Source organism: Brachyhypopomus gauderio, unplaced genomic scaffold, assembly GCF_052324685.1.
Source record: "Brachyhypopomus gauderio isolate BG-103 unplaced genomic scaffold, BGAUD_0.2 sc34, whole genome shotgun sequence".
Lineage (NCBI taxonomy): Eukaryota > Metazoa > Chordata > Actinopteri > Gymnotiformes > Hypopomidae > Brachyhypopomus > Brachyhypopomus gauderio.
In genome coordinates this window covers 908,733-933,436 of record NW_027506866.1, presented here as the reverse complement: position 1 = coordinate 933,436, position 24,704 = coordinate 908,733, and the positions used below count along the sequence as shown (strand labels likewise).

General features: G+C 47.7%; 1 protein-coding gene across 1 annotated transcript in view; it reads left to right on the top strand.

Annotated features, from left to right (window-relative positions):
* The first annotated feature begins 251 nt into the window (after window positions 1–251).
* prkdc (protein kinase, DNA-activated, catalytic subunit) overlaps window positions 252–24,704 on the top strand; it is a 42,171-nt gene continuing 17,718 nt past the window's right edge. Inside the window, exons 1-59 of the mRNA XM_076984733.1 lie at window positions 252–480; window positions 827–903; window positions 1,011–1,112; window positions 1,308–1,382; window positions 1,509–1,617; window positions 1,735–1,847; window positions 1,930–2,029; window positions 2,137–2,192; window positions 2,278–2,308; window positions 2,409–2,566; window positions 3,247–3,393; window positions 3,563–3,727; window positions 4,183–4,351; window positions 4,429–4,478; window positions 4,663–4,803; window positions 4,925–5,068; window positions 5,280–5,392; window positions 5,611–5,770; window positions 5,947–6,018; window positions 6,538–6,657; window positions 7,182–7,341; window positions 7,600–7,703; window positions 7,847–7,937; window positions 8,081–8,244; window positions 8,406–8,555; window positions 8,726–8,833; window positions 10,120–10,346; window positions 10,586–10,680; window positions 10,768–10,867; window positions 11,866–11,999; window positions 13,511–13,741; window positions 13,952–14,181; window positions 14,297–14,505; window positions 14,834–14,966; window positions 15,052–15,210; window positions 15,340–15,543; window positions 15,842–16,030; window positions 16,160–16,264; window positions 16,490–16,657; window positions 16,994–17,121; window positions 17,208–17,415; window positions 17,531–17,709; window positions 17,868–18,036; window positions 18,175–18,240; window positions 18,324–18,387; window positions 18,594–18,742; window positions 18,881–19,018; window positions 19,116–19,235; window positions 19,391–19,534; window positions 19,829–19,980; window positions 20,687–20,818; window positions 20,941–21,052; window positions 21,152–21,279; window positions 21,386–21,535; window positions 22,586–22,759; window positions 23,212–23,310; window positions 23,463–23,673; window positions 23,910–24,096; window positions 24,455–24,667. Of these exons, the coding sequence (XP_076840848.1) occupies window positions 315–480; window positions 827–903; window positions 1,011–1,112; window positions 1,308–1,382; window positions 1,509–1,617; window positions 1,735–1,847; window positions 1,930–2,029; window positions 2,137–2,192; window positions 2,278–2,308; window positions 2,409–2,566; window positions 3,247–3,393; window positions 3,563–3,727; window positions 4,183–4,351; window positions 4,429–4,478; window positions 4,663–4,803; window positions 4,925–5,068; window positions 5,280–5,392; window positions 5,611–5,770; window positions 5,947–6,018; window positions 6,538–6,657; window positions 7,182–7,341; window positions 7,600–7,703; window positions 7,847–7,937; window positions 8,081–8,244; window positions 8,406–8,555; window positions 8,726–8,833; window positions 10,120–10,346; window positions 10,586–10,680; window positions 10,768–10,867; window positions 11,866–11,999; window positions 13,511–13,741; window positions 13,952–14,181; window positions 14,297–14,505; window positions 14,834–14,966; window positions 15,052–15,210; window positions 15,340–15,543; window positions 15,842–16,030; window positions 16,160–16,264; window positions 16,490–16,657; window positions 16,994–17,121; window positions 17,208–17,415; window positions 17,531–17,709; window positions 17,868–18,036; window positions 18,175–18,240; window positions 18,324–18,387; window positions 18,594–18,742; window positions 18,881–19,018; window positions 19,116–19,235; window positions 19,391–19,534; window positions 19,829–19,980; window positions 20,687–20,818; window positions 20,941–21,052; window positions 21,152–21,279; window positions 21,386–21,535; window positions 22,586–22,759; window positions 23,212–23,310; window positions 23,463–23,673; window positions 23,910–24,096; window positions 24,455–24,667 (8,152 nt within the window). The 5' untranslated portion in view covers window positions 252–314. The remainder of the gene's footprint in view (window positions 481–826; window positions 904–1,010; window positions 1,113–1,307; window positions 1,383–1,508; window positions 1,618–1,734; window positions 1,848–1,929; window positions 2,030–2,136; window positions 2,193–2,277; window positions 2,309–2,408; window positions 2,567–3,246; window positions 3,394–3,562; window positions 3,728–4,182; window positions 4,352–4,428; window positions 4,479–4,662; window positions 4,804–4,924; window positions 5,069–5,279; window positions 5,393–5,610; window positions 5,771–5,946; window positions 6,019–6,537; window positions 6,658–7,181; window positions 7,342–7,599; window positions 7,704–7,846; window positions 7,938–8,080; window positions 8,245–8,405; window positions 8,556–8,725; window positions 8,834–10,119; window positions 10,347–10,585; window positions 10,681–10,767; window positions 10,868–11,865; window positions 12,000–13,510; window positions 13,742–13,951; window positions 14,182–14,296; window positions 14,506–14,833; window positions 14,967–15,051; window positions 15,211–15,339; window positions 15,544–15,841; window positions 16,031–16,159; window positions 16,265–16,489; window positions 16,658–16,993; window positions 17,122–17,207; window positions 17,416–17,530; window positions 17,710–17,867; window positions 18,037–18,174; window positions 18,241–18,323; window positions 18,388–18,593; window positions 18,743–18,880; window positions 19,019–19,115; window positions 19,236–19,390; window positions 19,535–19,828; window positions 19,981–20,686; window positions 20,819–20,940; window positions 21,053–21,151; window positions 21,280–21,385; window positions 21,536–22,585; window positions 22,760–23,211; window positions 23,311–23,462; window positions 23,674–23,909; window positions 24,097–24,454; window positions 24,668–24,704) is intronic.

The window sequence follows — 24,704 nt, the reverse complement described above, 5'->3', positions numbered from 1 at the left end:
AATTGAACTAATAGTATAGCCACTAAAAACTGATGTTGTGTTCACTATGTTTGGAGTTTTGAAAATGTGACTACAGATTGGACAAACACACGTTAGCAGTCGTCAAAAACTGTAAACTCGGATGACTGGCTTGTAAACAGCGCCCTCTGGTGGCCGCGTCGGGTAGTTCCTCGTAAAGCAGCGCCCTCTGGTGGCCGCGTCGGGTAGTTCCTCATACAAGGAGACCAGGAAGTAAACGTAGATCACGTGGTCGGGGTGCTCGATGTCCGCCGTGTGTGTGTGTGTGTGCTGTCACGCTTGTGTTTTGTGGCACCATGTCCTCCTCAGATAGTCACACTGTTGGTGGAATTAAGGGCTCTTTGCTTAAACTACACGCGTTTCTGGGAGACACAGAAACCAGAAACGCTGCACTTATATGCCACGATATTGTTGGGGATTTGGGGCAGGAATGTTTGATAACAAAGAGCGAGAATGAACTGAGTGAGTAGCTGCCAGTGGCTCTTATATTGTGTCATTGTGTGAATGCACAATACATTGATTAATATTTTTACTGTGCAATTAGGTTACAGTTTGCATTAGAACGTATTTGGTAGCTAACTAACTAAATGTATTTGTTGTATAAATGTATATCTTATTTACTGTGGCGATGTGTAATGAACTAGAATAATAAGAAGAAACTCCCCAACACCACATTTGCTCAGACATTTGAGCCAGAAATGCCCTTTCCTGAAATCCCAGAGCATAACTCAAACTGCAGACAGACATTGAATGACTTTTTTAAAGTATCACCACACAGCTTTATAAACTAATAAATATCATTCAACAGTTTTTCAGACATCCCTGTTGTTCGCAAAAGAAGAGGGCCTTCTGAGCTTCCTCCGAAAGTCTCTGTCTCATGAAGAGGTAAAATCATACCAAACCTTTCAGTGATGGTGAAAGACATTTAAAACCATTGTGCTTTGTACTTATTTTAATAATCTGCCTGTATATAAATGTTTGATTTTTCGCAGTTACGGGACGTAAGGGTGGACATTCTCAATCTCCTGACTACATTCCTGCAGAGAATATCCGTCAGTGTTAAAAGATGGGAGATCTATGCAAACGATCTGAAGGTTCCTCTATTATTTATCAATTATTTATCAATTTTATCAATCAATAATTATTCATCAATTTTACTGGGAGAGGCATCTTTACAGAATACATACTAACTTTTCATAGCCAGTGCTTAGAGCTCCACCTTGTTTTGAGTACACTAAATAAAAGGGCTGTTTTTATGCTGCCTAAGTGTGTTTTTGTTCTTTTCTCAGGATACTTGTCTTGTTGTTTACACAAAGGACAAAGCTGCTAAATGCAAAGGGCCTGCGTTAGAGCTGCTAATCAAGGCAGGTCCCCCCCCCTTTCACTGGTCTTTGTTTGCAAATTTAGTTTTTGCCTTTAAAAAAAATTTGGTTTGTTTTTTCCAAAAATAACATGACGTTCCAACTTTAATGTTTCAAAAATATTACTAGGTACTGTATCTACTCAAGGATTCGAGCGTCACACAAGACTTCAGAATTGGGGACATGTTCAACAAATTCTATGGCGAGTTGGGTCAGAAAAACAAGATCCCTGATACAGGCAAGTTATCTATTAACAAGACAACACATATAATGTAAGAGATTTTGGCATTCCCAGAACCAAACTCCTCTAATCACACAACCTTCTTCCAACGTTGTTGTGGCTGTACGTCCATAGTGTTGGGGAACATTTATGAACTTCTTGGAGTGTTGGGTGAAGTTCAGCCCAGTGCCATGGTGAATAACTCAGACAAGCTGTACAAGGCCTACCTGGGGGAGTTGAAAGGACAGGTAAAGGAGTCCTGTGATGTGAAACCTGCCATGTTTCCACCCTTGAAGCTTTAGCCCCTCTGGTTGTGTTGATCTCCTCCAGATGACATCTACCACCAAGGAGCCCAAACTTCAGGTTGTCGCTGGCTGCCTGAGGGGGATCACAGCACTGATGGTGAACTTTACCAAGTCTATGGAAGAAGGTACATGTGTTCGTGTGTGTATGTGTATGTGTGTGCGTGCACATGTGCTTCATCAGGATGCCAAACATTACAATAATCAAGCTTTGCATCTTTTTGTTTAAAACCAGACCCCATTACCTCAAAGGAAATCTTCGATTATGCACTGAAGGCTATTTGTCCACAAGTGAGTGTTGAACATTTGCTGTTCCGTTTAGTGACTTTACGCCCAGCCAGTTCTTACTAAACCAACACGTGATCTCTCTCTCCAGACCGAGATGAAGCGCTATGCAGTTCCCTTTGGTGAGAACACGCTCGTGTTTTTGAACAAATGCACATGTTTGAAGGGTGATGATTGCTCCGTCTTGCATCTGTGCTCAATGCTCTTTTGTTCTCCTGGCAGCTGGACTTAAACTGTTCGCCAAACATGCGAGCCAGTTCAGCAGTTGCCTGATGGACCACTACAGCACCCTGTTTGATATCATGTCCAAACTGTGTGGGCATATCAATGCTGAAATGAGGAAGACCAGCTACATGGCTCTAGAGGCTTTCCTCAAACAGGTGATAATCTGCTGGTCTGGGGGGGGTGCAGCTGCCCTGTGGGGTGTGACCGCCCTGTGGGGTGTGACCGCCCTGTGGGGTGTGACTGCCCTGTGGGGTGTGACTGCCCTTTGGGGTGCAGCTGCCCTGTGGGGTGTGACTGACCTGTGGGGTGTGACTGACCTGTGGGGTGTGACCGCCCTGGGCTCTGCCTTCAAACTATCTATAGTTTCTGACCGTTCTTGGGTTAGCTTGAAGGCTTTCACGTTATGGACAAAACATATTACTGTTATACTACTACGTATTGTGGTTGCAATATGCAATATCTGATCAACTCTCAATGTGTCCTGGTAATTAGAGATACATAAACAAAGAAGCGATGGGAATGGTGAATAGTTCTCATCTTTGTGTGTATTTATACATGTTCTCTATGTAATTATTATTCTTAAGAGTCCTAGACTTCTTGATGGTCAGTAACAGTAGTCCAGGGCCGTGGAGATACAGCTGTAGCAGGGGAGAATTCAGGGTGGTGTGAGGGGTCAGGGCAGTGGGTTGATCCTTCATCATAGCTGGGTAGGCAGGAGGTGGCAGGCCCAGGGTGGCTATCAGGAAAGGCTCGTCTCTCCACATCTCAGTACTTCTATGATTAGCAAGTGATATATGGTGAATCTCTACACACTTGCCTTTTCATCATCCCGTAGGTGTCTGTCCTTGTGGCTGGAGACATCGGGCAGCACCAGGGCAAGATGAAGTTCTTCATGCATAAATTTTGTTCTATCATCAGAACAATGGACTCTAGCAACAAAGAGCTCTCCATCGCCATCAGAGGATATGGACTCTTTGCTGCCGTGGGTTCTGTTATATTTGTTGAATCCTATTTCTAACTATTATGTATTTAACAAATAACAGTACTATTTGATCCTTTAAAGACTACAGATTCTTAAAGTACTGTTGTACAGTTGAAGTACTGTAGAGGTCGGGTGAGCTACTGTAACGTAAGCTGGTGTTCTGATGTAGCCCTGCAGAGCAGTGTGTCCACAGGACGTGGATCTGATGTACACCGAACTCATCCAGCGCTGTAAGCAGATGTACCTCACTGAGTCAGACCGGGACGATGACAACGTCTACCAGCTACCTAGCTTCCTGGACTCCATAGCTAGTGTTCTGATACACCTGGACAGGGTATGAAACATGAAACATTCACAGCTTTCTGGGATATGCTGTTATCTGGGTGAGCTGCTGTTTGATTGGAGTGTGTGTGTGTGTGTGTGTGTGTGTGTGTGTGTGTGTTTCTGTGTGTGTGTGTGTGTTTCTGTGTGTGTGTGTGCGTGCGTGTTTCTGTGTGTGTGTGTGTGTGTGTGTGTGTGTGTTTCTGTGTGTGTGTGTGTGTTTCTGTGTGTGTGTGTGTGTTTCTGTGTGTGCGTGTGTGTGTGCGTGTGTGTGTTTCTGTGTGTGTGTTTCTGTGTGTGTGTGTGTGTGTGTGTGTGTTTCTGTGTGTGTGTGCGTGTGTGTGTGTGTTTCTGTGTGTGCGTGTGTTTCTGTGTGCGTGTGTGTGTGTGTGTTTCTGTGTGTGTGTGTGTGTGTGTGTGTGTGTTTCTGTGTGTGTGTGTTTCTGTGTGTGTGTGTGTGTGTGTCAGGTTCCTGAAGTGTACACATCAGTGCTAGAGCGCCTCCTGGTGGTCCAGATCGATTCGTTCCCCCAGTATAGTCAGAGGATGCAGTACGCTACCTGCCGCTCCATCATCAAAGTCCTTGTTGCCATGGCAGCTAGGGGCCCAGTGCTCTGGAGTTTCACCAGTTCTGTGGGTGAGTGTCTGTCCTTTAATGTCATCATCACACCTGTTGCCAACGGTCACATTTTTTCTCTCTCTGTTTGTCCCCAGTTCACCAAGGCTTAATTCGGGTGTGCTCAAAGCCAGTTGTCCAATCTGAGGTGAATTGTCTTGAGTTTGACACTCTGTTACTGTTAGGTTCACTCCCAGCTGATCTAGCAAATGTCATTCTTGAAGCAACATTTTGTAACTGAAATGCAAAAGGACATTTTGGAGAAGGTTCTAGGGTCATGTCTATAACTGAGTGCACTGAGATCAAATGTTCACTAGTGTGTGTGTATTCAGGAGGATGGTGAACTTCAGGGCAGTTCTCAATCTGAAGAGTCTGGGGAACCTGCACTGGTGCGTTCTGGAAAGTGGAAAGTTCCATCTAGCAGGGATTATCTGGACCTCTTCAAGGGTCTTCTGGACTGTGAGAACATTAAGGTGAGAACACCGACATTTAGACAGTCAACATGCTCGATGTTATTGTAAAAAATCATATCAAATATGAAAGGGTCACAAAGTTGTGCAGTGTGTAGATTAAAAGTGTTCCATTATTCTCTAGGACACTGGGTTTCTCGAAGGATCTGTGGATCCCTACAGCCTAAAAGCTCTCAACAGGCTCCTCTACGACGCCCTGGTGCAGTCCATCATGAAGATAGTGGAGAAACTTGATCTGTCCGTGCAGAAACTGAACACAGAAGAGGAGGTTCATCAACTTATTCAACTGCCTCATTACACCCAGCATGCTGAAATTTTAATTGCACAACAAACTTCTGTAAATTGTTCTGGATTTAGCAGCTTAAATGCTGTAAAAGCTAATATACTGTGAGCTCTTTGGTGACCTTTCCTGTATCCATAAGAAATTGAAGTGCGTGAGCTACAGCTGGTGGTGTAATGTCCTGTTTTCTCCTCCTCAGGGAAAGGGGGAGCTGGGCCCAACCCTCATACCTTCTTCCGACCCCACTGCTAACCTGATGCCCAACAAACCCAAAGATTTCACCGCCTTTGTCAATCTTGTAGACTTTTGCAGGTATTCTTCTCCGTTTCTATCCTCTCCTCTACGACTGTTTCCAAACCCTCAGAGAACACCAACCCCTGAGGTAGCCTACACTCACCGGCAGGGTGTGAGAATATTGATGGTATCTAGAGCCGTTATGTGCCCATATACTGTGAGTCTGCTGAATTTGCATGTCCTTTCTGATGCCTCATTTGAACTGATTTCTGGTTGTCTTTTGTGTGGTTTTACAGCGAGCTGCTACCGTCCAAGAACCCCGAATATTTTGCTCAGTGGATGTTCCCCCTGTGCCATGAGCTCGTACTGCAGTCCATACACTTCCCGCTAGTCAGTGGCTTCTACAAGCTCCTCTCCCTCTCTATGGCCATCGCCAAGAAGATCAGATACTTTCAGGTAAAGCCTGTGGACGCTCTCATGTTTCTAAAGCATTCTCTGTAATTTCGTGGTAACGTAGGTAGTAGTACACCAGTTGATTGGTCAATACATTAACCCTAGCTTAAGCTACTTCAAGTAGGCTTTACGTGTTCATCTTAGCTTGATGAACTGAGCTGTGTTCTGTTGCTCCACAGGGCAGAAGCAACGGTCAAGGCTCCCAGGATGGGGGGGCATGCTTCACACTCATCTCCAAGTTTGGGAAGGAGGTACTTCAGATTCCTTCATCTGCTCATCTGAATAAGCCTTTTGGGGCAGTCGTGGTCTGGTGGTTAGAGAACCGGAGGGTCACACGGCCTCCTTGGGCAAGACACTTCACCACAACTGCTCCCTGGGTGCTGGGCTAGGGCTGCCCACCACTCTGGGCACGTGTGATCCACAGCCCCCTAGTGTTCACAAGTGTGTGTGTGTGTGTGTGTGTGTGTGTGTGTGTGTGTGTGTGTGTGTGTGTGTGTGTGTGTGTGTGTGTGTGTGTGTGTGTGTGTGTGTGTGTGTGTGTGTGTGTGTGTGTGTGTGTGTGTGTGTGTGTTCTCACTGCACAGATGGGTAAAATGGGGAGGACTAGCTCCAATTGGGGTGAAAATCCAAATTGGCAATATGGGAGCTTAACTTTTGGGAAGAGAATAGAATTAGAGTTGGGAAATTACTGATTTGAAAGGTGTTTTCAAAAATGGTCATGTAGTGTTTAAAGTGGTGGTGTTGAATGTAATTGGTGGTATTTCCCACAGGTGTGTGTGCGTATTAAACAGTATAAAGACGAGCTTCTGGCCGCGTGCCTGACGTTTGTGCTGTCCCTCCCTCCTGACATGGTGGCTCTGGACGTCAGAGCGTACATACCTGCGCTACAGGTGAGTCCTGACGAGACACCTTCAATCCAGCTCTCATTACAAATGCTCTGGTTTTTATTTCGGTAATGGTGAATATTCCCTCTGCGTGTCCTGTTCACACTGCGTGTCCTGCTCCCGCTGCGTGTCCTGCTCCCGCTGCGTGTCCTGCTCCCTCTGCGTGTCCTGCTCCCTCTGCGTGTCCTGCTCCCGCTGCGTGTCCTGCTCCCTCTGCGTGTCCTGCTCCCTCTGCGTGTCCTGCTCCCGCTGCGTGTCCTGCTCCCGCTGCGTGTCCTGCTCCCGCTGCGTGTCCTGTTCACGCTGCGTGTCCTGCTCCCTCTGCGTGTCCTGCTCCCTCTGCGTGTCCTGCTCCCTCTGCGTGTCCTGCTCCCTCTGCGTGTCCTGCTCCCGCTGCGTGTCCTGCTCACGCTGCGTGTCCTGCTCCCGCTGCGTGTCCTGCTCCCGCTGCGTGTCCTGCTCCCGCTGCGTGTCCTGCTACCGCTGCGTGTCCTGCTCCCGCTGCGTGTCCTGCTCCCGCTGCGTGTCAGGCTGCTTTGCGGCTGGGTCTGAGCCATGCCCCGCTGGCCACCGTCGCCCTGGACGCCCTGGAGTCCTGGTCCACCCACATCTCGCCCCCCGTCATCCAGCCCCACTACGCTGACATCCTGCCCCACCTGGACGGTTACCTCAAAACAGCCGCCATCACCGGTGAGTTCGCCCTGTCCCACTGGGTCAACCTTTAGAGTTCACGTTCTACAACATACACAGGACAAGCGTCTTTACACAGGACCACCAACTATGCACATTTACACACATCTAATCACATTTTGTACATCTACATTTACAGCTAATCTGATTATGTGTTAGGAATTACGTGTCTTCCATTTAAGATCTTACATTTATTTGGTTAAACTGACTTTACTAAGTAACTTAACCTTTGGTTCTTCTGTTTTAATGTGGTGGCAGATGAAGGCGAGAGTATGAACGTGACCTTTGTCTCTAAGGGCACTGAGAAGGGTTATGGCAGGGTAATGATGAGGCTTCTGAAGAAGTCCAAAGGCCTGTCTCTGGTGAGTCACGTGGGCCGTCCTGCTGTCCACGCACGCACACACACACCTGCTGAGTCCGTCCTGTAGCTAGACCCATGTGATAGCTCAGGTGTGTTTTCCCTGGTCTCCGGGGCGCTCCCTTGTGGTAACCGATGGTGTTGCAGGGGGACGAGTCTCCCATCGTGGCGGTGAGGCGGAGAGTGGTGCAACTTTTGGGTCGCCTGGGAGGACAGCTGAACCGGAGCCTGGTCACCGGTACGCTGCCATACCACATTCACATGTGGCCAATACTGACATTGCGGTTCTTTGCCCAGCGCGACCATCCACGCACACATTTAATGTGGTTCCATAATCCTTCTGGGAGGCGTAGTGGCAGTGTGAAGTGTCTTCTGTTCCAGCGGTTTCTGCAGAGGAAATGATGAAGCAGTTTGTGGCCTGGGACAACGAGAAGAGGCTGAGCTTCGCCGTGCCCTTCAAGGACGTGAAGCCCGTCATCCACCTGGACCCCTTCCTGCCGAGGATCACCGAGCTTGCGCTCTCCTCCAGTGACAGGCAGACCAAGGTACGACTGCCCCACCAGCACCTCACTCCTGAAGAAGGTCAGCTTCAGGTTCATACTCCGGCTTTACGCTAGAGAACCGTCCTCTTGTTCGAACGTGAAAACTCAGAGGCCAGCGCACTGGCGAAAGCGTGGAGTAGTGCTAACGCCAGCTTCTCCTGCAGGTAGCTGCGTGCGAGCTTCTCCACAGTCTGGTGGTGTACATGGTGGGCAGAGGAGCTCAGATGGTGGAAGGGGAGAAGTCCACGCCCATGTACAACCTTCACAAGCGAGTGTTCCCTGTGCTGCTGCGACTGGCGTGCGATGTGGACCAGGTCGGTGCTCTTCTGGAGCCGACTCCATCACTAGCGTCCTGCCACCGCGTCACAGACGTGCAGACGCCATTCAGTGATCAATAGTGTCAAGACTGAGTTTTGTAGTTTAGTAGGGGAGCTTACTCGAGCACAGGGAAACCTCACATGTGTGTTTTCTGCACTCCTATCAGGTGACGAGGCAGCTCTTCGAGCCTCTGGTCATGCAGCTCATTCACTGGTTCACCAACAACAAAAAGTTTGAGAGTCAAGACACGGTGGCGGTGCTGGAAGCCATTCTGGTAAATATTGCTGTTGCCTTTTGTTGCCATATTTACAACAAAGTTGTTTAATTTTATCGCCTTTTGCAACCAGTAAGACTATTCAGGTTCTTTATTCCTTCCAGTACTCAGAGGTGGTATTACAGGTTCTTAGCTGCAGTGACTTTATACTACAATTTCCTTCTGATTTACTCCAGCCAAGGGTCTACAGCAGGGGTAATCAACTATATTGTTCCGCGGGCCACATTTGTCAGATAGCTCTGACCTGCGGTCCGGGGGATGGGAGGGGAGGTGGCGAACGTAAGTTGTTGAGCGGGGGGGAATGGGTGGGGGGGTGTGGCGGCGAACGTAACACTCGTGATGGAGTGTTTTTTTCAATAGCGCTGAAATAAATGCTTCGGTTTAAAATTAATTCTCCCGTCAAAATTAAGAAATATTTTTAACAATTTTTTCTGGGTCCGGATGGGATGGCATTTGGGTCCGTATCCAGTTAATCAGGAATGAGATTGGGTCTGGACAGGACTGCGTTCGGGTCCGGATCCGGACCGCGGTCCGCCTGTTGGTGACCTCTGGTCTACAGTATAGGATTTTAGAGATAGTAACTTAAAGAAAACTCTCTTGAGATGTGAAAAGTGGGACTTGTATTTGTGAGATCATTTAAAGATCTTTTAAGGCAGTTTACATAGGCCATGCAGGTAACAGTTAGGCTTTGGGTGAGTTATTGGCTAATCAGTAAAACAAAACAAATAACATCCCTATAATATCAGCTTCCCTATTTGAAAAGAAAATAAACAAAAAAAACCCTTTTTTGTCTTTCCCCATCTCCCTCTGCTTATGAACAGGAGAAAAGGAAAAATGAATGACCATCATTCCTGTGCTTGAAGTGACCATAGAAATTATTCATGCTAATTACTTTAGCCCAAACTGTCACAGTCTCTGTTGACCCTTGTTATTCTCTGCTAGACCACAACTAAAACATGAGTATAACTCTCTGAAACACTGCAGATTAAGTCTTGACCTATGTGGTGTTAAGCACTCTGGGTCACGTGCCCTCCAAACACACTCCAACAACTTGTGATGTATGAACTGTATCGGGTGCATCTCTGACACCAGCACACAACAAAATTAACCACAGGGGGGCAGCACTAGTACCCACAACTAATGAATATATTTTTCAAAGTCAGAACGTGTCCTTTGTAGGCAGGTCAGTTCTACCATTCAGTTTTTCCAGTAGGCTTTTACTGAAGGGGAAATCATATGAGAATTCTGTATGGCTCAGCTTTAACGTTTATATTCTTTAACTCTAGGACGGAGTGGTGGACCCTCTGGACAGCACCCTGAGGGACTTCAGCGGACGCTCCATCCAGGAGTTTGTGAAATGGTCCATAAAACAGACCACCCCAAAGCAGCAGGAGAAGAGCCCGGCCAACATGAAGTCCCTGTTTAAGCGCATCTATAGCCTAGCGCTGCACCCCAACGTCTTCAAGAGACTGGGAGCGGCCCTGGCCTTCAACAGCATCTACAGGCTCTTCAGGTCTGCACTTCTTTCATAAGATCACTGGCTGCCATGATCAGGTGCTGCTGGGTACATCACGTTATGAGCAATGAGTGTGGATCGTATCTGTGTGCCTGCTGAGAACTGAACCCAAGTCTATCATGCAACGAAGGAGATTGACATCAGAGATTAGCATTAGCAAGGCTCACCTTTGTCTAGCCATATTCGACATCTGGGTTAAATTTGGTATGTTTGAGTGACTGTGCTTTGTCTTTCAGAGAGGAGAGCTCTCTTGTGGAGCAGTTTGTCTTTGAAGTCCTTGTGGTGTTTGTGGAAAGCTTGGCTTTAGCACATTCGGATGAAAAATCATTAGGTAAGAAAACAACCAGCCACCTAAGGTGTTCGAGAGTTGATGTGTATACTGCCTCTAATCTGTTTCTGCTGGTGTTGGACTTCACAGGAACAGTTCAGCAGTGCTGCAGTGCCCTGGATCACCTAAAGAGAATAATCAAACATAAGGCAGAGTCCCTTAACAAGAATGCCAAGAGACGCCCGCCCAGGTGAGAACGATGAGCTGTTCTTCACTCAAAACGGCTTGGCATGGTTTCACCTGGATTCTTCTTTGTAAACACAATGGATGACATTTACATTTACATTTAGGGCATTTAGCAGACGCTCTTATCCAGAGCGACTTACAAAGTGCTTTGCTTCTGATCACAGAATTCATCCTAGGAAATAGTACGGATAGGCCAGAATTCAAGATACCATTGAGTCAGACTACTACTAAACTACAGGAGTCAGTATCATTACCTAGTGTTTTGCAAGTTAGACGTTTGCCAAGAAGCGCAAATAACCATAGACAGACAATTTAAGAACAACAGCAAGTGGTATCAGCTGAGTTAGTGCTCTGGTAAGAACTCAACAAACAGGTGGGTCTTCAGTCTACACTTGAAGATAGCAATAGACTCTGCAGTCCTAGCAGCTAATGGAAGATCGTTCCAGCATCTTGGAGCCAGGACGGAGAATAGTCTGGAGCTTTGTCTTCCATGAGACTTTAAGCGTGGAGTTTCGAGTCAAGCCAAGCTTGAGATTCTGAGTGCTCGCTGTACGGATCGGCTTTTGACCATGGACATTATGTAGGGAGGGGCCAGTCCATTTTTGGCTTTGTAAGCAAGCATCAAGGTTTTATATCTGATGCGTGCCGCTACTGGAAGCCAGTGAAGAGAGCGTAGCAGAGGAGTCACATGTGAGAACTTGGGTAGATTGAAGACCAGTCGTGCTGCAGCATTCTGAATTAGTTGTAGAGGTCTGATGACCCGTAGAGGAAGACCTGCAAGTAGGGAGTTGCAGTAGTCCAGACAAATTCCAACTCCAGTCCAGGTTTGCTCTGACGTGCGTGATGGTGTGTCCTCCACAGGGGTTTCCCTCCAGACACTAACGTGCGTGATGGTGTGTCCTCCACAGGGGTTTCCCTCCAGACACTAACGTGCGTGATGGTGTGTCCTCCACAGGGGTTTCCCTTCAGACACTAACGTGCGTGATGGTGTGTTCTCCACAGGGGTTTCCCTCCAGACCAGGCGGTCCGTCTTTGGGACGTCGTGATGTGGCTGCTAACCCAGTGTGGCCGTCCACAGACGGAGTGCCGGCACAAGTGCATGGAGCTCTTCTTTGAGTTTGTTCCTCTTTTACCAGGTAGCTACAACAAAGTTCCTGTCCTGCTGATACCCTGTAGTGATACATTTACACTATAACAGAGCGTCTCACAACTAGTCTTGGCTCTGAGCACCCTTGGGTAATCAATAACAGGGAAATAGTACTTCATCTATGTGAAAGCTATTTTAATGCATTGGGACTGCACCCAGTGAGTAATATGTGGGATTTAAAGAGGAAGAGGGAGGATGAAGAGCTATGTCTTACAATTTGGTATTAAAACATAACCATATGGTAGATTGGATTCTTATAAGGGGCACCACCTTGAACTCCACCCTGGACATGTTTTGATACCGAGAAAAGGTGAAATTACCTGAGGCTTCATAGTCTGCGAAGTTCATGAACTGAAGTTCACAGACCGTTTAAACTAACGTTGACCAAACCAAAAGTTACTATGATTAAAGCAAATTTAAATGGAGGAAAATGGCTTATGGATGAAACTATTAACTGGGGATAATGGCGTGTCCTGTATTTATGCTAAAATGGATAAGTTTAGGTCTGAAATGCAAGCAAGGGACTGGCTAAAATGTGTGTGCATCATGCTAATTTGGTCGGAGAAGCTAATCCACTGGTGAGGATATTAATAAGAGCAGCGAATATCGAGGTTGCCATCAACGCTGCATTATAAATGAAGGCGGCCTTTCTCAGGGCAGGAGTCTTCCAGGCTGGGATGGCTGTCCACCTGTGCCGGCAGAAATACATGGTATTTTGAGGTCCAAAATTAAACCACGCATACGTTCCAAAGTTATATCAAGCACTGACGGTGACCCAGCTGTGCCGAAGGTTCGTTTAAGTTTAGCTACGTTGTGTGAGCGGGTCCAGTCCCTTGGAATGAGTTAGGTTTCCATTAATGTTTCCATTACTGCGAGACAGTGGAAATATGATTAATAGTATATATCCACCAATATGGAACAGTTTACATAGCATTTCAGTAGTAATGAGACAGGATTTAATCTTCGTGTTCAAACACAAGTCCTGATGCACAGTGTATGATTAGCTGGTTTTGTTCCAGACACTGAACACTGCTGGCTTCATGATCTGATGATCCTGTATTCTTTGGCCATGTTATCCATTTCTTTATTACAATAATTCCAAATTTGGTGTATTTGGAGAGCTGTTTCCTCTGGGAGTGGTTTGAATCCAGTATCTATCTCAGAACTGGATTATAAGAATATAAGATATAAGAATCCTGGTCAATTTTGGGATTGTTGGATATTGTCTGTTTGCGAATTCCAAAGGCGATGCTTTATGGATAGAAATGCACCAAGCTAAACAACAAAGGCCTTAAACAGGGACCCTCTGTCCTGGTGGAAGCCATAATTCTTCATGCCAAGGTCCTGGTGAGTCTGATAAGAAGGGTTTCCTTAGTCCTTTGGGCCCAGTGTGTGGATGTGATTACAGGTCATCTAAGAAGGGTGTCGTTAGGGTCGGTCAAATATGAGACTGCATGAGGGAGTGTGACTGACTCCAAGTGAGGTTTGTGTCCTCACCAGGTCAGGCCTCCCCTACACGGTGGCTGGAGGAACAGGTGAAGAGAGAGGGCCAGATCTTCCTAATCACCCGCTTGGAGGGAGGAGGCTTGTTGGCCCAGCCCACCCTGAGAGACGTGGGAGCCCCGTTCAGCGTGCGGGCCACCCTGCAGTGGATGGATCTCCTGATGGCTGCCCTTGATGGCTACATCACCTTCATCACTCAGTGCCTCATCCAGCCCCAGCAGATCCTGGGTGAGTCTGAGTAGTTTCACCAGTGTAGATGAAGTGTATATTGGTATATATTGGTATTTGTATCTTTCACTACAGAAAATATAAAGGCCTTTTTTTTATGGCCAAGAAATAAGTCTATATGACACAATCACAGAACTCCCAAATTATCTCAAGAACACAGAACTGTTAAATCTCCCTCTGCAATTTCAAGCGTCCATCTCTCCTTACCAGCCTCTGGAGAGAAGTCCAGTTTCCTGCCAGCCGTCCGCTTCTTTCTGAACGAACTGGCAAACGAGGACCTGAAGGCAGCCAGGGCCTGTTTCAAGATGGCCGACTCAGTTCAGCCTCTCTTCAGCCCCCGGGAGACCGAGCTATACAACTACAGCAAGTGCACCATCATCGTGCGCTTGCTGGAGTTCGCCACCATGGTGCTGCTAAAACGCCAGGAAGACCTCTGCACGGTAGGACAGTTCGAGGTGTTTTTTGACGGTACGCGTTCATTAGCCTCCTCAGGAAGGAATTGCGTTGTCGGTGAGTCCCTGTGAAAACTGTCTGAAAACCTCGCTGTCTTTCCAGCTGCTGGAACAGGACATTTTCAACGCATCCTTCTTCACGCTGGTCACCATGACTGTGTGTGAACCCTCTTCTGTTGGCTTCAACATGGCGGATCTGGAGGTCATGACTCGGCTGCCGGATATGTGTGTGACACTGCTGAAGGCTCTGTCAGAAACACGCTACAAAACCCGTGTGGAGAGCTGCATTAGGAAGAAGATAACTGCTCAATGGTCTGAGAAGAACCACAGTACTACCTTATTCTACAACTAATAATACTTTTAATTAACATACACAATTAATTGTAATTGTTAATACTTGCAATCTATTATAAATAAAATTTTTTTTTCAATATTTATTATGTTTAATATTAAAAGCAATTATTCTATATTTACAATTGTATTTTTAGATTTTATTTGTAGTGTTTTGCTGTATATCTATATTTTAGTCTCTTTGTTTTTATTATTAGTTGATAGAATCATCAGTGTGTGTGAGTTTTCTCTCAGCAGATTGTGTTTGTATATGTGTTACCTATACGTCTGTACTTGTGTTGGGTCCCAGCGTGGAGGAATTGTGTGCCGTGGACCTGTACGCCCCAGAGACTCGGGACAGCCACGCCCGGCTAGAGCTGCTGCTGTCGGCCTGTAAACAGCTCCATCGCTGTGGGCTACTGACCTCGGCCCTGCACAGCCAGGTGGGCCCTCTGCTGGCGTGGGTCTGAGTTCAGCGTCCGTACTGAGGCGCGGGTTTAATCAGGATGCGTGTTGTTCTTCACACAGGACTTCTCCTTCAGTAGCTCCCTGGGTTTCAAGCTTCTCATGGCGGTGTATAAAGGCATCGCCCCCGGAGAGAACCGTAAGTCCCTCCCCTCCATGGACGTCAGTAGCAGGAAGTTGGCCAATGGCCTGGTGCAGCTGTCTGTCTCGCTGGGTGACCAGGTGAGTGCCCAACGTACAGACACCATGCAACTTTTTGTCAGCAGGATTCTGCACCATGGCCCTTTGCCGCATTGACGCCTCAAACATCTTCCAGAACGGGTTTGTTGTCTTATAACCTCCTCCACGCAGACGGAGTCGTTGGTGGGCCTGCTGCTCAACTCCATCACCCTGTCGGTGCCTCTGTCGGGCAGCCTCAACCCTCACTTCCTCAGCTTCTCCCATGGCGAGTACTTCTACAGTCTGTTCCAGCGCACGCTGGACACGGAGCTGCTGCTCAAGCTGGACCGGGCGGTGCCTCTGCTGCTCACCGCCGCCACCCAGAACCCCAGCATGGTGAGCCTCTCCGCACGGACCAACCCGAGTCTCGCCATACAGGACCGGGACAAAGGTCCCGAGCAAAGGTTCCAGGTTTGCCCGGGTCTGTGTAGCGTAGAGCTGTGAACACAAAGGATATGGTGTTATAGCTCTTTAGGTACCGATTCAAAAGTAGATGTTTTAATGATTGTGACCTGTGTTGCCACCATTTTGTATTTGGGGTAGCAGGTCATTCTCCAGTTTAGCTCCTGTTTACAGTTTCAGAGCTGCGACCTACAGTGAGCGTATAAATGTGTGTGTGTGTGGTCTCCCTCAGGTCAGCATCCTACTTAATGGCATGTTGGACCACAGCTTCCGTGAGCGTTCAATCAGGAAGACCCAAGGCTCACGTTTGGCTGAGCAAGTTCTGAAGGGGTGGGACCTTCTGAAACCATGGTGGCAAAGTCCTAACTCCTCACCTGACAGCAAAACCTCAACCCTCACCTTGCTTTCCAAAGTTCTGCAGGTACCATCAATCCATCAGTTCCCCACATACCTATTACACAGATCTGCATAGTTATTCATGATATTTATGCTTGTTAGTATAAAATTCAGTACTTTGGTTGTGAGTCATTGATTTTCACATTGGCCACAGATTGACTCGTCAGTGTGCTCAAACACCGGCCACTCGGCCTTCCCAGCTGTCTTCGCTACCTTCACCAGTCTCATCATGGATAAAACTCTGCCCTTGAATCTAAAGGTAATTAACATGTAGCTGTAGTCGTTATTAAGTAAATAAACAACTGTATATGTGAGAACAACAAATGCAAACGCACATCAGTAGGTTCAACATACAGTTTTAATAGAGGGCCAAATACCAATAATTCATGTCAGCCATTATACTGATGAAGGCAGTTTATAGCCCTCAAACATCATTTAACATCATAACTGTTGTAGTGATTATTTCCTGTTCTGTGACCCACAGAGCCAGGCACTGATCATGCTGCCCTTCTTCACTACATTACCCAGCGGCCCCTGCGAGGAACTGCAGAGGGCTCTAGACTCTCTGGTAGCCGACCATTTCCCCATGCAGTCTGATGAGTTTGCTCGTGGTTCCCTGCAGTGTAACAACTACATGGACTGTATTCGTAAGGTGAGCGGCTACAGTCTCATATGGTGGACTCATAGATTTATTCATTTCTGCCATTTAGCCGCATTTTGAGCATTTGAAATTTAAATGTATTGCTGGTTATGTTTATATGGGAATGAAATTTGATATTGTATTAACAACAGAGGCAGATGCTAGAACCCTGAAACCCTTTATATATTATATATATATATATATATATATACATATATATATATATATATACTGCCTTGGAATGTTATGGGACCAGTTATCAAAATACTAACCACTCATTCTTTGTGTTTTTTCTACAAGTTTGAGAGAGTTCTAGTTGTTTCAGTGGGTTTTTGTCTGTGGGATCAGTTTTTAGATGCATTGGAGCTATCCCAGAGTCCCCTTGTGCTGAAGCTGATGGCCAAAATCCTGTGTCGTGACAAAAAGCACATCATGGAGGATCTCTTTCAGACGTGCTTCCAGAGGGTCGCTCGACGGTAGGGCCGGGGAACCTGTGCTGTGTCGTGTGTTTGATCGTGCATCTACACCAGCTCAGTTCCTCTATTCCACGTCTCTCCCACAGGTCCAGCTGTGAGACTCAGGTTCTCCTCCTCATCATGGTCCATCAGATGTTCCAGGACAGAGATGTTCCCATGAACTACATGCTGACTGGCCTGCTGGACCGAGTGCTGCTCCCGCTGGCCACTCACTGCAGCCCTAAAGCTCTGGCTCAGTTCTTCATCACCAACGTGGCGGGCATCATGGCCACCTTACAAGCCCGCTTCACTAAAGTGAGTGATTCAGCTGCAGTCGATAGACAATGTCTGGGTAGTACGAACGGCTTCCTCTCCTCGTTGCTGAACCAACGGAAGAATAAACCGTGTTGACATGTCTTCTCTGCTGTAGGCTGTGGAGTCTGCTTTCGAGACCCAGGTCATCATGAAGATTGGTTCCTGCAAGCTTCTAGAGTTGCTCTATTCCCGTCTGCCCAAAGAAGAGGTCTATTCGAAAGATTCTGCGATCAACCAGGCCTTCTGTGGCCCAGCCAAAGCAGAGGGAAATGAACTGTCCAAGAACCTGCTCAAGTAATAATATTGTTTTTACATGTTTTTTCAAATATATTTTATATACATATATATATATTTTAGGGAGTCCATAGGAACTGTTATTTTCATCGTTTTGATGTGTTCCATTTAAAGTGCATGCGTGTGCGTCATCCTTTAAGGGCCTTTGTGTGTGGCAGGTCGTGTTTCGAGGCCTTCACGGAGAACATGTCTGGCGAGAGCGCTCTGCTGGAGCTGAGGAGACAGTTCCACTGCGCTGCCTACAACTGTGCCATCGCTCTCATCAGCTGCAGCTTCAACCAGACCAAGTTCTACCAGGGCTTCCTCTTCACCGAGAAACCAGAGAAGGTGACGGAGCCTCCTGATCCATCACAGGATCTGTAACTCAATCTCATTCAGTCTCTCTCACACACACACACACACATATATAAATATAATTATTATATATATAATTTATTTATGAAAAAAAAATTTCCCTCCTCACAGAACCAGTTGATTTTTGAAAACCTCATCGACACCCAGAGGACATATAATTTTCCCATAGAGACTGATGTAAGTAGCTTTTTTGTGTGAAGAACATGAGTTAAAGTTATTGGCAGTTCTTGATGGTGTCACCATGGTGTCGTTTGTGACAGTTTCCCATTGAAAGAAAGAAGAAATACGTCATGATCAGAAAGGAAGTCACTGGAGAAAATGGGGGTGAGACTTTATTTAAATGGGGTATTCCCCCATGTACACATGAATAGATTAGCAAACTGAACATGAACATACATTTAAAAACACTTACTTGGAAATAAATGTAGGAAGTGGTTATGCTGGTATCATGTACGTTGGGAAGCATAAGCTGGAGCTGTGTTGGACGCCATCTGTTCTGTTCTGAAGGTTGATCCTTCTCTCTCCCTCAGACGCACCCGTGTACCTCTCCTCCCAGTCTTACATGGCCGACAGTAGCCTCAGTGAAGAGATGAGTCAGTTTGACTTCTCCACTGGAGTCCAAAGCTTCTCGTACAACTCCCAAAATCCATCAGGTCATCGCAGCATCAGTAGGACAAGGGTGGGTTCAACCTGAAGGGTTATGTGTGTGTGTGTGTGTGTGTGTGTGTGTGTGTGTGTGTGTGTGTGTGTGTGTGTGTGTACACCTGTATACGTGTGTCATGTGCCCATGTGTCTCCTGTGTCTCCACCTCCGTCAGGAGCGTGTGGAGGTTCTGTCTCCAGACGAGACGGTTGAGTTGGAGATGGACGAGCTGAACCAGCACGAGTGCATGGCAGCCATGATGGCCCTGTTCACCCACATGCAACGCCAGGGCATCACCCCCACAGTGGAGGAGGTGAGGGGGGGCGCCTCCTCTTCTCACAACACCTACAGTGCTTCTCCACGTATGACTCTTTTGTCTTCTCTTTTTGGGGGCGGTGGGGATTTTCAAGGGTGTGATGCCCAGTGATCTTCCACCGTGGATGAAGTTCCTACATGGGAAACTGGCTAATCCTTCCACTCCTCTGAACATCCGACTCTTCATCGCCAAACTCATCATCAATACTGAGGAGGTAAACAGTCGTATTTTTTCTCTTTCATGGATCAACTCATTATAAGGTCTAGAGAGCTGAACCTATTAGTTCCAGTGATGTTAGTGAGGCTGTTGGTTCTACTGATTAAACTGCTACCGTTCGCCCTTGGTTTGATGCTGGATATTTCTGTGCAGATATTCCGCCCCTATGCCCGACACTGGCTGGGTCCACTCCTGCAGCTGGTGGTCTCTGGGAACAGTGGCGGAGACGGGATCCACTTCATGGTGGTTGACGTAGTGGTTACTGTATTGTCATGGACCACCGTAGCCACTCCAAAGGTGTGTGTGTGTGTTGTGTCTCGCTGGTTTGTGTGTGTGTGTGTGTGTTGTGTCTCGCTGGTGTGTGTGTGTGTGTACGCAGTATGACCTAACCATTCCGACTTTTGAATGAATAGTTTAGAATCTCCGCACCATGCTCTAACGTGTGTTTTTCTCTACTGACTGAATTACTTCATTTAATAAAGTCCAGTGTGCAGCTTTTAGGTGAAGTCTATAAATATTCCTTTACTACCTTTTTTATTTTCCTTTTAGCCTAACGTAATCCCTGTTCCACATTCTTATGCGTCTCCTCAGGGTAACACCAGAGATGAGGTCCTGGCCAACCGTCTGCTTGAGTTCCTGATGAAGAACTGCTTTCATGTGAAGAGGCCCGTGTTCAGACATAACCTGGAAATGATACGCACCGTAGTGGAATGTTGGAAGGACTGTCTGCACATCCCATACGGGTACGAAACATGCAGCAGAATAGGGGGGCAGAGGTTCACACACACACACACACACACACACACACACACACACACACACACACACACACACACACACACACACACACACATAAACACACACACACACGCGCACACACAAACGTGCACACACATGCGCACACACACATGCGCACACACACGCGCACACACACACACACACACACACACGCACACACACACACGCATACACACACAAACACGCACACACACACACACACACACACACACACACACACACACACACACACACACACACACGCACACACACACACACACACGCATACACACACAAACACGCACACACACACACACACACACACACACACACACACACACACACACACACACACACACACAAACACACGCACACGCACATTAAACATATAATATCACACACAGCACTGTCGCCCTTGGCTTGCTCACTGGGGGCTAGGACTCCAGGACTCGGACACTTGTAAAGCTGCTTTGTGACTGTTGTAAAAAGCGCTATATAAATAAAATTTGATTGTGTGTGTGTCTCTTTTAGTGCGTAGGTATTCTGCAGTAAATGTTCTGGAAATATATACGCCTACAAAGCACATTCACAGCTCAAAAGACTGTGCTGTTCATGATGGTTATCTTTGCGAGACTGAGCGTGTCCTCGGCTGTTTTCTCATTCTTCCTGCAGTCTGATATTCGAGCGCTTTTCTGGAACCGACCCCAACAGCAAGGACAACTCTGTAGGCTTGCAGCTGCTGGCGATAGTGCTGGCCAACCACCTCCCCCCTTATGAGCCATCCTGTGGCATTGACCACGACAGGTACACACTCCACCTCTGCTGCGACTGCACCTCCTTCTTCTGTGGGGTCTCAGAAGGCTCGATTCTCTTTTGTTTCCCAATGAGACCTTCAGTTCAGTTCTCTGATAATTATGTTCTTGTAGGTACTTTCAGTCTCTGGCCAACAACCTGTCCTTCATCAGATACAGAGAGGTCTACTCCGCCGCAGCAGAGATTGTGGGGTTAATCCTAAACTACATGACTAACAGGGAGAGCGTACGTGTACTGTACATGCAGTTATTTAAGCCGTTTATCTGCACAGTGAAGTGCATTTCTGATGAATGAATGAATCTGTCTTTCACTTCCTTGATGCAGCAACACGAGGGCCCCCTGCTCAGTGCAGCTGTGGACAAGCTGATGGAGTTGAAGAAGAAACAACTGGATGACAAATTTGTCATTTGTCTGAGCAAAGTGTCCAAGCACTTTCCACCACTAATGGATCGGTACGGCGAGCCCAACAGGTGTCACTAGCCATCGGCTGTGTGCGCAGGTCTGACTACGTGTGTGTGTGTGTGTGTGTGTGTGTGTGTTCGTGTTCACCAAAACCAGATTCATGAATTCTGTTTTGTACCTGCTGCCGAAACTCCACGGCGTGTTGAAGACCCACTGTCTGGAGTGTGTGCTCAGCCGTGCGGATGTTACCCCCGACATTTTCCTGCACCTCAAGACGAAGGGCTTCACCCAGATTATGGAACACAGGTGTGTGCAGCTTGTGTCTTAAAACACACCATGACCACTTTCATTCAGACCACCTCGTTTCTTCCTGTGATCCCTTATTTAAATGAGATCCCAAGAATCCAGGCAGTATAATATTATTAGAGGTGTCTTCAACTAAGGATTTTCATAGTCAAATCTGATTCGTCAGATTTTCCCTTTAGTCGGCTAATAGTCGAATCGGGTTTATTTATTTATCTAGAGCACCTTAAACGGGATCGCGTTCTCATTCAGGACTTTTTTCCTCTTCAAAGTAAAAACATAAAACACTCAGATAAATGAATAAACATGGTAGGTTGGCTTTATTCAACTTTTATTTATTCACTTATTTATTTTTTTTATGAAATGTTAGAGAACATTTTAAATAAAATATGCCAGCCTGAAAATATAAAAAAAATCGCCACACAACAGCAAAAAATTATAAGTAAAGGTTCAAGTAACAGGGTTTAAAAAGCAAACAACAACAAAAAATGTTTATAGGCCTACTTGCCGAGACGCGACGAGACCACACGACCGAAACGACAAACGGCTGAACTGTTTTTTTTTTTTTTCGCCTTACGTTTTAAATGGAAGCCATGTTGGTTGTTGTCGTGTGAAATGAAAGACGTTGATGACATAACTTGCACTTTACTTTGTTTGATTCTTCTTTATCTTTTTCAAATACTCCCACACTTTTGAAGTTTTTGTAGTAGCTATTATAATTTCGGCAGATGCTGACAATCCTGTAGCGTGTTCAGCTCCGCTCATTTGGATTGTGCAACTGCAGGGTGTGATTTATTAATGTGTAGTAAGAAAGATGCCTAATGTTAATGCCCACACATATATATAATGAAAACAAAGACAATTCATGTAACAACTAATTCTTAGCAGCATCCTTGGGCATCCCCATGTAGTTAGAATGGTACATTCGACTATGACGTTCATAGTTGACTAGGGGGTATAGTCGACTATAGTCGATCACCCCTAGATATTATATATACATGACTGCATAAACACGGGAGAACTTGACGGCGCTCTGCCCTGCTGCGTTTGCAGAGACGAGACGAGGCAGCGCGTGTGTCTGGACATCGTGCACAAGATCCTGGCCTTGCTGAAGCCCGAGGAACTGCAGGAATTCCTGGGGTCCATCAGCACCTTCGTCTCACACCCGTCCCCCGTGTGCAGGGAGAGAATGTACGACATCCTCATGTGGATCCAGGACAACTACAGGTGCCCCAGCCCCGCCTCCGTCTGCCCCGCCTCCGTCTGCCCCGCCTCCGTCTGCCCCGCCTCCGTCTGCCCCGCCTCCGTCTGCCCCGCCTCCGCCTGCCCCGCCTCCGCCTGCCCCGCCTCCGCCTGCCCCGCTTCCGTCTGCCCCGCCTCCGTCTGCCCCGCCTCCGCCTGCCCCGCCTCCGCCTGCCCCGCTTCCGTCTGCCCCGCCTCCGTCTGCCCCACCTCCGTCTGCCCCGCCTCCGTCTGCCCCGCCTCCGTCTGTCCAGTTGTGACTTCCTCTATTTCTGGTCTCTGCTTTTCTTTTATCCCAGTTTTAGTCAGGCAGGATTCATTTCTACCACATTGTTTACCTTGAATTGTCCACTTGACTTCAGCATGTGTATATGGGTAACATGTAAGGAATGGAATAATCAGGTTGGTGTTGAGCTGTCAACTGCGTGTTTTGGCAGTGATGCAGAGAGCACGGCACACAGCACGTCTGCGGTGGTGCTCAGCGTGGCTAAGGAGACCCTCCTGCAAGGGCTGACTGACGAGAACCCGGGCTTACAGTAAGAACCCACCAGAGACCTTCCCAGCACACCGTTCACAGCCAGTCCAACCAACTCCCAGCCCTGAGTTTCCCCCGGCGGTTCCAGGCGTGCGTTCCTGCCGGTCCGTTAATCCGGCGCCGGTCCGTAAACGCTGTGGCGTTTCCCCTCAGGCTGCACGTGCGGAACTTCTGGAGTCACGAGCAGCGTCTGCCGGCCAGCACCCTGGAGCGCCTGTGCGCCGTCCTGGACTCGCTCTACACCGCCCGCATCGAGGAGCGCTTCCTCAGCCTGGCCACCGACCTGCTGCTGGAGATGACCAGCCAGAGTCCCGACTACACCCGCAACATGTTCGAGTTCCCTCTGTCCGAGTGCACCTTTCAGGTAAGCGCTCCAGTCACCATGACGATGGACACAGGGGTTTCCACGATTGGTCAAAGTGCCTCTATTGCAAAAGCAACAATTCTAAATCATTAGCATTTTGAATCTTTAGAAAAGATCATCTGTGGTCGTGTATTTGTTATTTAAGGCCACAAAGCGTTACCGTTTAAAGATTAATAGCATGAATTCCAGTCACTGCCTGGTCGTATGTACATTTCTGCACTTGCTGTGTCCTGCAGGACTACGCCATCGACTCTAGGTGGCGTCTGCGCTCCACTGTGCTCACGCCCATGTTCACGGAGACGCAGGTGAGTCAGGCGGCCGCCACGCAGGGAGCAGCTGGCACGCCGCCCGCGGGCACCAAGGCCCAGATCCGCGCCACCCAGGCGTCTCTGGAGTTCTCCCAGACCCAGGCACCCGGCACAGGTAGTCCTCACTCTCCACGTCTGGACGTGAAGCTCTTTACGGGTCTGCCCTTTTGACCTCTCTCCTCCCAGACACAAAGCGGCGATGTCTGCTGCTGGCGGTCGGGGCCATTGACACTGTCCTTGTTCCTCATGTATCGTTTAATAGTTCCTCTATGTATCTTCATTTGTAACGGCTCACCTCGGTTTCCCTGATTTATTTATTTTGTGTTTCGTTGAGGCAAAATTGTAGTTTATTCACCGTAATTCGTATCAAGGGTGCCAGACCTGATCAACGTGACTGTCGCACGTGTTTAGACTACAGCATCGCTGCTTCTTTAGCTGCAGGCGATCTGTTCCGTCTTCTCGTGTGTCTTTAGGCCGACGCTCTGCCTACAACTGGCTGACGGGCAGCAGCATGGACACGCTGGCCGACTACTCTGTGCCTTCCTCCTCCACCTCCTCCTCCTCCTCCCTGCTGGCGTTCGACAGGAGGAGGGCTGAACGGGCCCCGGGCTGGCGGGCCGTGGGTACCGGCTTCGGCTCCGGACGCCTGGCCGCCCCCGCTGACGAGACGGACAGTCGCAGTGCAGGTCGGTGATCCGTCACGGAGCCGAACTCGGGGCAGCC